The sequence below is a fragment of the Trematomus bernacchii genome, unplaced genomic scaffold, assembly GCF_902827165.1.
Source record: "Trematomus bernacchii unplaced genomic scaffold, fTreBer1.1, whole genome shotgun sequence".
Classification (NCBI taxonomy): domain Eukaryota; kingdom Metazoa; phylum Chordata; class Actinopteri; order Perciformes; family Nototheniidae; genus Trematomus; species Trematomus bernacchii.
Window position 1 is genome coordinate 3,634,254 of NW_022987839.1, and position 13,724 is coordinate 3,647,977.

At 41.3% G+C, this 13,724-nt stretch overlaps 2 protein-coding genes across 3 annotated transcripts in view; one reads left to right on the top strand and one right to left on the bottom strand.

Moving 5' to 3' along the window:
• The window catches only part of LOC117500217 (protein lifeguard 1-like), a 22,192-nt gene continuing 8,468 nt past the window's right edge, over window positions 1-13,724 (top strand). The window contains exons 1-3 of one of the 2 annotated variants that reach the window (XM_034153003.1): window positions 1-824; window positions 12,351-12,405; window positions 12,767-13,041. In XM_034153003.1, coding sequence (XP_034008894.1) covers window positions 12,778-13,041 — 264 coding nt within the window. In that variant the 5' untranslated portion in view covers window positions 1-824; window positions 12,351-12,405; window positions 12,767-12,777. The remainder of the gene's footprint in view (window positions 825-12,350; window positions 12,406-12,766; window positions 13,042-13,724) is intronic. The other variant, XM_034153002.1, reaches the window with a different exon arrangement.
• LOC117500215 (DNA excision repair protein ERCC-6-like) lies at window positions 831-5,965 on the bottom strand. The gene has a single exon (XM_034152998.1). It carries the CDS (start codon window positions 5,799-5,801, stop codon window positions 2,025-2,027), a length of 3,777 nt encoding a protein of 1,258 aa, XP_034008889.1. The 5' UTR covers window positions 5,802-5,965; the 3' UTR covers window positions 831-2,024.

Consider the following 13,724-nt stretch of genomic DNA (forward strand, 5'->3'; position numbering starts at 1 on the left):
TAATAACATTATTTACATTTAAGATCTCTTAAAAAAAAAAGGTAATTAGCAATTCTATTTCACTTTTGGACTTAACATTTTAGCACAGATTTAAAATGGACAAGACAAAATGGGATATTAAACATCTGCTAATTCTTGAAAACTTCTCTTACCATTTAAAGTTGCAGTTTATCTACTGAGTGGACCTGATGGTAGGATGTTGTTTTGTAATCTGTTATTTTAAAAACGTCATATCTCAAAAACAAAAAGCCTTGCTCTTAATGCTGTGTACATTTGGAAAAACAATACCTGATTTCAGAATCAGAATCAGAATCGGGTTTATTGCCAGGTCAGTTCACACGTACGAGGAATTTGACTTGATGTCATGGTGTGTGCCTGAATTGCCATTTAGTTTCACTTTCATTTGGAATTCTTTGAGAACATCTGAGATGTATGGCAACAATGGGAGGTCTGAAAACTAGCTACACACTTTTCATTCTAATTTCTGCCTGGCAACAGCTGACAATAAAAAAAAACGTTGGTCAAATATTCCCAAATTTGATAGCGATACGTCCTAAATGGTCTCATCTTTGATATTGTGCTGAGCTGTGACCTGGAAGTCCCACTATTGAAGACCTCGGGCCAAATGTGAAGCAACGGTGGAGTTTCCTATTTCCTCACAGACAGGAGTTCTTTTTTTTTTCCAATTCACGCTGTCAGGAAGTGAAACTCTCCCAGCTGGGTAAAACAAGTCCAAGCGATCACAAGTCAACACGTTTCTTTTTGGATGTGCTCCTCTCACAGCAAGGTGTGGTGTCAAAAACAACAGTAATCTTCCACAAAAGGTATGTCTTTTTATTAGTCTCTATTATTTATTCTTTACTTGTTCTGTGTGAGACATAAAAGCAAATATCTTGGTGTTAACTCTGCTTCATTGTAGAATTTAGTGGTACTTTCAACAAGATAACAAATATAATTGAATCCTTTAAATATTCTATTATTCATTCAGATTACGTTGACATTTGCTCCTGCTATTTTGTACTCATGAAGATGAAGCATAATATTTTCCCTTTTTTCCTCGGTTCTAACTAAGGTCAGAATGAAATATTCAAAATGTTTGCCTTTTTTTAAACGAAAAGAAAATACGATACGTTTTTTGTAAATTCAGTCTATTGACCAGAAAAGGAATTGTAACTTGAAATATTGAGTTAGAATGAAGTTGCCTTAAAAGCTGTGACATAGAATTGGGTGATGTTTTATCATAAATGCTTTATAAACACTAGACAGCATGCCATAGAATAAGGAAAATATTTAAATGTGTTGTATTATCCAAATGCCCAATTTTGCTTTGGTTTACTGCAACCAGGAAATAATTTAAGATTGAGTTGTTTGATAAATCACTGAATTTGAACCAATGAAATAAGGACCGAGTCCCAACCCAAAGAAAAGAACATGCCGTTAGAAACAACTTTACTAGGAAATATTCATTTCAGCTCTTTCAGGAAGATACACTTTATACAAAGTTACAAAATAGTTTTTTTTTTTTTTAAATCAACGGTTATATTAAATTGATGGATATAGTCTGTTAAAGAATGAGTTTAGTGATATTCTGTATTTTTCTTCTAGATAGGAAAAACAACTTTACTAGCAACATTTTTATTTTACCCCTTTTAGGAAGAAACAAGTGCAGGACACTAAATATTATATGAATCAACAGTTAATGAGAAATAAACTCGGAATAGATTTACAATAAAATATACTTTATTTTTTCTTTCACAAATGTAACCAGGTGCTTTTCAATAAATGCTATCCTGAACCCAGCTAGCAAAACATTACATGTTACTTGTTAGACAATAACATGCAACAATAACAATAACTCAAACTTAAAATATAATTTGTACTTGAATTTCTCTTTATAGTTGCCTTGTGTGAAGTCTTTAAAAACAAACACATTGTTGGTTTTGTTGTGCAAATTGTCCTAACTGTCTATTCTAACAGTATCATTTAAGGGTCAGGTTTATTTTGTACGTATCAGGATTGTTTTGTTAACTTCTCTGGCTCAGCTGCCGGTACAGTTGGATGGTCATGAGCTGAACTTCAGGATCTCCAGGTTGGATGTCGATAGCTCTGAGGAAGCAGCTCAATGCGTCGTCAGGCTTGCCTTTGCTCTGGTACTCCTTCCCTCTCCTGACCAGGGCTCCGAAGCTCTCCTCCTTGGACAGGATGCCGTTACTGCTCAATTTGACTCCATCAGCCGTGCACTGATCCATTTGTTCGTCGGAGGCTAGCTCGGGCTCGCTGGTCGACTGCTCCATGTTGCTGGTCATTTCCTGTTCGGACTCCTCTCCTTGTACATCTGCCTCCTCTTCTTCCACATCCTCCTTGCCCTCTGTGTCATGGGTCTCCTCCACCTGAAGCTCATCATGAGTCGAACCAATGAGGTCCTCTTCTGCTTCGTCAGAATGCCTTTCTGAAACATCATCTTCTTCTTCCTCCTCCTCGCTGGTAATTGCTTGGTTGTCTTTGATATTCTCCATATCTTTGACGATGGATAGAATGACGGATCGGCACGAGGCCACGGAGGTGTTGCCTCCGACGCTCTTTCTTGACCGAAGAGGAGTGCGGACAGATGACACCAATTTAGGTGTGGAGGCGCCAAGAACCTGAAAGGAATTGTCCAGGTGACTCCTGTCATCAACATCATCTTGATCACTGTCATCAATTACTGCTGCTCTTTTTTTCTTCTTAGTCACAATGGAATTATCCATTGAATTGTCCATTACAGAGCTGTTGCCATTGAAGCTTTGGCTGACTGCTTTCTTATGTTGTTTCTCAGAAAGAGATTTATTTATGTTAAAACTCCCCTCCATCTGCAGCTGTGACAGCAGCTCCGTCTCCTCTTCTTCAGTTTCCAGATTAACCAGTTCATCGTGGTCTGAGAGCATGTCACTATCTTCAAGCTGTAAATTGAAGTTGCCTCCAAAGGAATCAAGCCCTGTGCTGACGTTGGATGATGTGTCTGCTTTGAAGCTTGAAGTGGAAGCTTGCAAGACAGAAAGTCTTTTATTCTGCAGGGCTGTTAAATGTGGGAGGCCCAAGTCCGTCTTGGAAACGTTTCTTGAGTGTGAAGTTTCGTTTGAAAGTTGTTCGTCTTCATCAGCTGCTGTAACGTAGGCCATGCTGCCGTCACTTGCCGAATCATTAGCAGCTCCACACAGAGATACCTCGTCTCTTAGTTTTTGATTGGAGGCATCTGCCATTTCACTTAATTCAGCATCACTGGTAACCGAGACCACCAGAGACTCTTCAATCACCTCCGGAGAGGAGGATTCATCGGCTACCAAGTAACTCCTCTTCTGTTTAACAGACACGTGTTTTGGAGAATAAAGGTTCTGCTCAACAAGCTTGTCCTGGCTTACTTCTACGACAGGATGTTCTTCTGACATACCCTCATCTGCAATAAGATCAACAACATGGCCTCTCAGATTCTGTTGGCCGTCCCCCTCATCAGAACCAGACTGGTCCAACTCAATCACGACTGGTGACCCGTTAGAGTTACTATCATGCTGTGGATGGGAAGGACTTGGTTTTGGATTTCTTGGTTTTTTCTCATGAGTCCACTCTCTGATGTGGTTGTCCGCTGGTTGTCTGAGCCAGGCTGGTTCTGTGTTTGATGTCAAACTTTCTGCCATCTGCATCTGTAACTCTGACTCAGCCTTCATCAGCTCCTGGGCCTTCTGCACTCTCCCTTCAATGTAGTGATGGGCCTCTTGGTCTTCAGGGTCATCATCGTGGTTTACATCGAGGGAAAACATGAGGTCATGGTCAGAGATCCCAAACATCTCCATGGTGTGGAGTTGGGCAATGTGTTCGTCCAGTTCAGCGTCTGTCCTTCGGTGTCTGGAGTGCAGGGATTGAAGTTGCAGCTGAGTGGATGAGGACCTTGTGTCCTCGAGGAGGAAGAGCTCTTTCAACTCCTGCTTGCTGAAGTACCTAAAAGGGTTTTTCTTGTCCCCGGTATTTTGCCTAATGAGAGAGTCTTTGAAGACCTGCCTTCTGTAGATCTTCTCCTCTACTGTGCCGCAGGTGATCAGTCTGTAAACTACAACATTTTTGCTCTGCCCAATGCGATAAGCCCTGTCAACAGCCTGGGCGTCTGTTGCTGGGTTCCAGCTAGGATCGTAGATCACGACTCGGTTTGCTGCCGTCAAAGTGATACCAACCCCTCCAACCTGGGTGGTCAGGAGGAAGACAGAGTAGCTTTTGTCTGTCTGGAACTCAGTGATTAGCCTCTCTCTCTCTGCAAGCTGAATTATTGTGCCATCCAATCTCAATACTTTGAAGCCTCTGTTGCCCAGGATGCGCTCGATGATGTCGAGCACTTTCCTGTATTGAGCATAGACAAGCGTGCGGTGACCTTCTTCTCTGAGCCTTTGGAGAAGTGCAAACAGAAAGACGAGCTTCCCTGACTCAGATATTAAGGTCTCGTCTGGAATGTTGGCGATGGTGCATGTGTCTGTCTCCATGTTATTGTTCTGCTGACCTAGAGCTGTACTTTCTTCTAAGCCTAACTTGGCTATGGCTGCAGCAGAGAGCAGTCTTGGATGGTCGCACAACTTTTTTATTATGTTCAGTTCAGCTAGAGGTGATCTGGTTGTCATGAGCAGCTCCTTGATGTGGTCAAGTGAAAGGAACTGCCTGTAAATATCTTCCTGAACAGGACTAAGGTAAGTCCAGACAATTAAGTCGTTCTTTCTAGTCAGTGTTGGCATGACTGCGCCAGAGTCTTTTGGAATATTTTGGACTTTGCCATCCTTGGTCTCTGAATATTCCTCTTTACAAGGAAGTTGGACTTTCTTATTGTTTTTCTGCACTTCGGCTTTTGTCCTGCGGAGGAAGTAGGGTTTGATTATGGCCATGAGGTTCTCAGACATTCGAGACCCGAGGGCCTTTTCCCCTGGAGTGGTGTCCTTCTCTCTGGCCCGGGTGATTGGGTTCTCATACTCCGTTTTGAAGGTTCTAGCTGTGCCTAAGAGACTCCCATGGCAAGCAAAGTTAAAGAGAGCCCACAATTCACTCAGGTTGTTTTGGACTGGAGTGCCAGTTAGGAGAACTCTGTTTTTTGAAGGAATGGCGTAGGCACTTTTGGCTGTTTTGGTAGTTGAGGATTTTATCTTGTGTGCCTCATCTAGGATCATGTAGTCCCATGTGAACTCTTTGCCATTGTAAGATGACAATTGCTGCCAGTTATTCATAAGCATAGAGTACGTGGTGATGATAACACCACTTGTCCTCTGAATGTTCTCCAAATTCCTGGTCCTCTCCTTGCTCGATCCGTGAAACTCCTTCACCCTCATGCCAGGAGTCCATTTGGCAAACTCCTTGGTCCAGTTTGTGATGAGAGAAGTTGGCATGACCAGCAGTGTGTGCTTAGCCAGCTCGTTGTCATACATGCCTGAGAGGAATGATATCACCTGGATGGTTTTACCAAGGCCCATGTCATCTGCCAAGATTCCACCTTTACGTCCATCTCTGCAGAGACTGTACAAGAAGGCGACTCCATTTATTTGGTAGTCATAAAGCTTGTCATACAACTCTTTGAAAAGCATTAAGCCGCTGCCGTTAACATTCACAAACTCTTCATCTTCTTCCTCTGAGTCATTCTGAGCAAGAAGTTCTTCAATTGTCTTTATCCGGCTTTCAAGTTCTTGACTCTGGTGAATTTTGTACGCCAGTTTGAAAAACGTCAGCGCTTGGTTCATGTCGCCTTGTCTGGCAACATCTTTTCCCTCTTGAATGAATCTGGAAGAACAAAAAAACATCAGAGAATATTTAATTTAAAAATAAATGTAGTCTGAAGAAGAGCTGCTACTAAGTATTTACAAATGTTAATTTCAATACATAGTAATTTGACAATTCATAAAATGTATGCATTTAACTTCAATCAATCAATGGCTACACGATTTATATAACCATAAAAACACATTTACATAACCATATAACAGATAAAAACATTATTTAACATAAATTGATTATTTATATATACAGGTGCATCTCAATAAATTAGAATATCGTGGAAAAGTTAATTTATTTCATTAATTCAATTCAAAAAGTGAAACTCATATTATATGGATTCATTACACACAAAGTGAAATATTTCAAGGCTTTATTTGTTTTAATCTTGATTATTACGGCTTACAGCTAATGAAAACACAAAAATCAGTATCTCAGAAAATGTGAATATTGTGAAAAAGTTCAATATTGTAGACTCACGGTGTCACATTCTAATCAGCTAATGAACTAAAAACTCCTGCGAAGGTTTCCTGAGCCTTTAAATGGTCTCTCAATCTGGTTCAGTAGGCTTCACAATCATGGGGAAGACTGCTGACTTGACAGTTGTCCAGAAGACAGTCATTGACAGGGTAAGCCTCAAAAGGTCATTGCTAAAGAAGCTGGCTGTTCACAGAGTGCTGTATCCAAGCATATTCATAGAAAGTTGAGTGGAAAGAAAAAGTGTGGTAGGAAAAGGTGCACAAGCAACAGGGATAACCGCAGACCTGAGAGGATTGTCAAGCAAAGGCCATTCAAACATGTGGGGGAGCTTCACAAGGAGTGGACTGAGGCTGGAGTCAGTGCATCAAGAGCCACCACGCACAGACGTATCCAGGACATGGGCTACAACTGTCGCATTCCTTGTGTCAAGCCACTCCTGAACCAGAGGCAACATCAGAAGCGTCTTACCTGGGCTAAGGAGAAAAATAAATGGTTGATTGCTCAGTGGTCCAAAGTCCTCTTTTCAGATGCAAGTACATTTTGCATTTCATTTGGAAATCAAGGTCCCAGAGTCTGGAGGAAGAGTGGAGAGGCACACAGTCCAAGTTGCTTGAAGTCCAGTGGGAAGTTTCCACAGTCAGTGATGATTTGGGGAGCCATGTCATCTGCTGGTGTTGGTCCACTGTGTTTTATCAAGTCCAAAGTCAACGCAGCCGTCTACCAGGACATTTTAGAGCACTCCATGTTTCCTTCTTCTGACAAGCTTTATGGAGATGCTGATTTCATTTTCCAGCAGCACCTGCCCACACTGCCAAAAGTACTAAGACCTGGTTTAGTGACCATGGAATGACTGTGCTTGATTGGCCAGCAAACTGGCCTGACCTGAACCCTATAGAGCAGGGGTTTTCAAAGTGTGGGAAGGTGAGCCTCCCCTCAGAGAATATAAGAACAGCCGCGCCCCCCCTCCCAATTATTATTGCTATTATTATTATTATTATTGTTGTTGCTATAATGCAGGGGTATTATTATCCAGTGGAATGCCCTTACCTACTGGCCTAGTTAAATCAAAGTGGTTACTTATTTTTGTCTGGGCAGTGTAGTTTTACACACCATCTTATTTGACTTTCTCAGGGCAGACCCCCACAAAGAAAAAAATATATGTACACACGTAAGGTCATCATCTTAACAGTTTTTAATGCTCGAGTCATCCGTGAGCAGAGCATCAAGTTGGCATGCCTATTACAGCTGAATGCGGCGATTACCATCTTGTTCAGCAAAACGCCTCACAAACGTATTAACATCCAAAGCTTTAGTGCGTTTTGATTCAATGCTGAGCACAGCCAAACTTGACAGTCTCTTCTCTGTCATTGTAGACCGCAAATACCTTATTCCTTCCGTGTACTTGGGTCCGAATGCTTCCCGTTTTCTGCCGCCCGTTCAAATGAAATCGCCGCCAATCACATTTCCTCGCTCGCGCCAGGGTTACAAGGCTCGCGTCTTGTGCTGCATTCACTTGCACTCGGACATCAGGGATTTTCTCTGATAAATGTCCGATGAGCCACAACTTTTATTTCAAAACAAAGCTGCCAACTGGGCTGGCCAGACGCTGTCTCCTCTCTCACTTTAGGTAACTTCACTAAAAATCGATCCATGTTGCCGCTCGCATAAAGTTAGCTGAAGTTAACGAGCTAGATTTCATTGTTTCTCTTTATTTTTTTCTCACGCTGCGCCTCCCCTGAAGCTCTCTGGCGCCCCCCAGGGGAGGCGCGCCTCACACTTTGAAAACCGCTGCTATAGAGAATCTAAATGTACAATTTAAATAAACTTAGGACGGTAAATATTTTAACAATGTGGCATGTATAAAGATCTGCATTATTTTTTTACTTAGTGTTACCTTTTGTAAGTTTCCATCTTGTCTTCTGTATCCATGGACAATGACCTTTTGAGACAAGAACAGGGTTAGAAACACCGTCACATATCAGAATCAGAATCAAGTTTATTGCCAGGTACGTTTTCACATACTAGGAATTTGCTTTGGTATCAGGTGGTGCGAACATAAACAATCTAAAAAAATAAGTTGCAAAGTAGGTAGAAAAAAAGAAATATATAAGGATAATAAAAAATAAGTATTTTAAAGAAACAATTTAGCATTAAAAAGGGATGCTAAAGACAAGTATTTACACCAAATGTAAATTTAACTATACAAATAACCTTAAAGCTAAAAAACAAAAACACTTAGGACAATGAGTATATATGGCAAAATACAGTGTATTATATTTTAAAGAATACTGTAGACACACCTGTAATTTATATATAATTATCATATGTATATACAGGGTTTCCCACACATAGACTTTACTTGGGCGGGCCGCCCAGGTATATTAACGGCCGCCAAGGTATATTTCACGACCCATTTAGTTTCTTTCTTTTTAAAAAAAATGTTTTAACCAAAAAGAGAACTTTTACCCCCTTTTTAGTGCCTGCTAGAGAGGTGGTACTTTCCTGGGGAGAAAAAAGTTCCAATTTCTGATTGGCTGGGCGAATTGCAAACCACGCCCTGTAAAACTCGGAAAAGTGTTGTGAAGCCGCCATTGTATTTGCTGGCATTAGCATTATTAGCATTAGCCCCGCGCACCAACGGAGAGAGAATAACTTATGGCAACACAAAAAAAAACATGGGAGTGGTGGAGTGATGAGGAGGTGTCGGCGTTCTGGCGATTTACTCTGAAGCCAGTCCTCAACTCCGGGGACTTCCGGCTGGGGACTTTGGGTGGCAGTATACACCGTGAAGTTGTTTGCGGCCTGCCAGTAAACCCAAAGCAGAAGAAGAAGAAGTGACGTCAGCGGCTTAATTTGCGTAATCTTCCCTCAGGGAACTTATTCCGGTGTGAACGCGATCTGCTCTTAGTTCCATGGGGGTACTAAGTGCTGGGAACTAAGTACGACAAAGTACTTGGTGTGAAAGCGGCTCTTGATTGGTGTCTGTGTGTCATTCAAGCTCGGGATAACTACAGCTCAGAGGCCTGTACTACGAAGCCGGATTTTCGCTTAGCGAGCTAACTTCAGGGAAAACTCTGGGTTTCCGGTCCTACGACGCTGGTTCTCTTTTTAGCGGGCTAGATCTCCATGGTAACTTATGCTGAGCGGCTAACCTGGTCCGGAGAGATCAACTCAGTGAAAGCACCGCCTGCTGACCAATCAAAGCTCAGTGTACGGAGTTTAAAGCTATCAAGTCATATTACAGAAAGAAAGGAAATACAGAAAAACTGCCGTTGCAGGAAAGACGGCCGGCAAAAATCAACTGACTGTCTGAACGTGAAAATTAATAGAATATCACCTCCCATCTTCAGAGCAATCTGACATATTAGCGTTAAGAAAGCTTACTTAAAGTGGACCTATCATGCTATATTTAAATGATATATTGTATGGCCATACCTATATAAGGTATATTTATACGTTTCTGTTTTCAAAATACCAAACAGATCATGCATTTTAGCCATGCCTCATTTCGCTCTATGTGCTGTTTGCTGTCTACGGGGCTGATTCTGTGAGACCACGCCCCCCTGCAGGAGAGGGGAGCCGTGCTCTGATCAAGTCAAGAGGGGGAGAAAAAAAGATCTCCGTCCTCCGTGTTTTATTTATATATACAGTCTATGGTTTTATTATATTATTATAGGCCTATAGAGTCGTTATTCATTTGTTTTAAAGCTCAATAAATAACAAAGAAGACCTTTGACCGGCACTTTTCTAATTTTGTCCGGAAGATTGAAACTTTAACGGACATCTTGACCGGCGAAAGAAACTGAAACTGAAACTCTGCCGCACGGTCCCCTCGTTCCTTGGAAGAGGCGGAGAGGTGGGTGTTTGTCATCTGCTGGTGGACTAACCGGAGAGAATTACAGTGCTTGCCTCGACGGGGAGGGATTGCATTTAATTAAAGCAGGAGGAGCAAACGCTTGCCTCGGGGAGGGAGAAAAAAAGCCACAGCGGAGAATAAACAGAAGGGTAACCATGGTTACCATATGCGCGGGAAGTCTTCTTCGCTGCTTTTGTGGCAGGCTACAGCGCCACTTACAGGCCTGGCATATGTACTACAGCACCTCCAGCGCTTTCGAGCAGCAATGGCCGGCCGTGGCCCAACCCCACATTCCCCTGATAGGTGGAGAGTTGGCCCAATAGCCGTAGCGCCACTTCTGTGACGTCATAGAAGTGTTCAAATCTGGATCAGTCTGTATCAGATCCGTTGCAGCCCCTTTTTTAGAGATTTGGGTATGGAGGAAAATAGAGAGGGTTGTGTTTTCTGACACTTGGTGAGTTCCCTGGAACACCGGGGACACATATTAATGTATAAAAGACTTACAAAAGTGCATTTTGCATGATAGGTCCCCTTTAAATATCTGCCACAAGGTAACTTAAGTAACCGGATCAAAGTAACATTACGCACTTTTATCCTGGATAAAGTGTTTAAGTCATGGATGTTTAAAGTTTAACGTCTTAATATTTGTCTAATATTATAGTTCACTTTTCATTCAGGAAGTATGTGAGGAAGCGCACACACTCCCTTACTAACATTTTGGCTTAACTATTTGTTTGTTAAGAAAGGTAGTACATGTTTCTTCAGAGTTGTCTTTATTTCAGTTAAAGTTATAAAAACAGTTTACATTTAATTTGTCAGTCTGTAAAACACACAAGCCATTTTGTGCCACTGCTCATAGGGGGAGCACGCCTCCAAAGTACTCCTTATATGTGCCGTATGAGTAGGCGGAGTCTTGGACGTGATTGGTCAGGAAATGTGTGATTTTATGAGTGTCAATTAGGTTAAAAACTATCCGTTTTAAGCAGACCTTGTTGTTTTTGAAGGTACAATATTTATGTTGATGCAATTATGAATTTACTTACGCCTTTAGGATTTTATTAAATGTAGACAACAGTGTTTAATTTTGTATTTAACCCTTCACTCCGCTTTCAGAACCATGACCTGATTGGCCAGGTTGGATTGGGAAGGCGGGCAGTCTCCTATAAATGTGGTTGGGAAGAGAGGGGAAAGGGGCATTTGGTGTTTGTTCCTTGCTGGTGAACGCAGCACCAGGCATGCAGTTTTTGTTTCTGTGGAATAATGTGGAAGGCTAAGAATAAAAAGCCTGTTTATTTTTGCAAGAAAACCCTCTCTCCGCGTATCGTTCTTTCACCTGCACCTCACTTTGTAACAATTGGTGGCAGTGGTGGGATTTTTAAACACCTGTGAGGAAATATCGCCACCTACTGTTGATTTATTGAATCTTCAAGTTAAATCCTTCCTCAGACCAGTGTTTTTGAGAAACTTGAAGATCAGTTTGTGAATTTCATTTCTTGAGTTACTTGCAAATATTGACTTGAAATTTCATGTCCTTAATGTTATGTTGTTCCATTGCAGTTTTCAGAATGAGTCTTTGCCTTGTATATTCCGGGCAGCTAAAAAATACATGATTTATTGTCTCTGATTGTTGGCAACCATCACAATTGCCAGTTGGATGTTTTCCAATCAGATGCAGTGATGAGTTTAATCCGGAGTGACCAAATGTATCCTTCTGATAATGTTCTGTTCTCTTCTATTACTGCCCCAAGTGCTTTCCATTCCTACTTCCCTTTGTATCTGGTATACATGTCTTCCTTTAGTGTTACTGTCCCATAACTTTTGCCATTGTTGCTTGATAATAACTTTCGTAAATGATTTTACTTCTGCCCTACTGATAGGTAGGCTACTGTTAATTCAATCTGATTTGCTTTCAATCCATTTTTTGCCAGTTGATCCACTACCTCATTACCCACATGCGCAGGAATCCACACAAACTGAACAACAATTCCCAAATGTACTACTAGACCAAACTAAGTTTAACAATAGTTGCAATTTGACTGGAAAACAATACAGAAGTTAAGTAAAACAGTAACTGTCTGTACACACAAACTGAAAGATTGACAATAAAGTTGACTTTGACTTGACTTTGACTTGAACTTCCTAGTTTATCTGCTTGACCTAATTCATCCCATGAAACTAATGTTTGCATCACTTCCCTTTTTCTTTGACTGAACTTCTGGGTTTGACCCAAATTTTCCTCCAGCATGTCCGATACAACAGACCTCCTCACATCCAGATACACACAGGTCTCTCAACAGGAATACAATCCAACCTAATTTCTCAACTGTCTTTTTGAATGATAAATAAAGCAGGTCAAGCTCTTCTCTGTTTCTTTCTGATGCTGGCCATGCTGCTTCTTGTTTCTGACCTCTATCTACTTTCTTGTGTTGGCGCCCGCTAACACCAAACAAGGATACTTTTAACTTTACTGCAGGTGGTCAAAACATGAACTGCGGATCAAACAGCTCCACAACTTAATGAGTAAATGATATACAATAGATGTTAGCAGAAAGTACTTCCCATTTCCCACTCCAGCTGCTGAGCAGAATTGATCCTTTTTGACTAATGTTTGCATCAGTTTCCTTTTTCTTTGACTGAACTTCTGTGTTTGACCCACAGTTTCCTCCAGCATGTCCGATACAACAGACCTCCTCACATCCAGAGACACACAGCAGGCTTCTGGTGATGATGCATCCTCTCTACCACCGCCCTACCAAGGAGAGCAACCTCCACCCTACTCTGCAGCCAAAACAGACACAACTTGGACAAAACAGTCTAGCACTGGGTACGAGTCTTTCCGGGACATCATCCCAGAACGTCTGTCGGACACAACTCCACTGATCGGCTCGTCTTCTTTCGATGACAAGATAGTGAGGAGAGCGTTTGTTAGAAAGGTTTGTCCGATTCAGAGTTTAAACTTTTCGCTACTATTTTTTATTTTTATTTGTTTTATTTTACCTTTATTTAACCAGGATAGGTCTCATTGAGATTACACATTTCTATTTTTCAAGAGAGTCCTGGCCCAAGAATGGTAACAGCACAGTTACAGACAATTTTAAAACACACAATCACAACACAGTCATACACCGAGTTTAGCCAAAGCATTTACAGCCACAGCGGCTTCAAGGTCATTTAGAGTCGCTTTTAGTCTGTTTAATGAGACCAGCTCTCTGAGTTTCAGCTCAATTTGAAGCTGGTTCCAAGCTTCAGGAGCAGCGTAACTGAACGCCCTCTTCCCCAGTTCAGCACGGACTAAGATAAGATAAGAAGTACTTTATTGACACCAATTTGGGACGTTTTTGCGTTGCAGCAGCATGAACAGACAAGGCATTCTACATTAGAGAAATTAAAACCCAAGAAATAAACAATCCAAAATGTAAACATCTCAAATAGAAATGAAATAGCATTAGAAAAGTAGAAAAGGGATATTATATATACATTAAGAGTGTACGGAATGGAATATGAAATGTTAAATTGAATGTAAATGTGAAATGTACAGTTTGATTTGAAGTCTCACGGCGTTGCAGTGACTGATGGCAAATGACTCTTTGAGACAAGCGTTTGCTTTGATTTGTGA

Coding starts and splice junctions, on each gene's coding strand:
- LOC117500215 (XM_034152998.1), bottom strand. CDS start 5,801: ATGTTTTTTTGTTCTTCCAGATTCATTCAAGAGGGAAAAGATGTTGCC.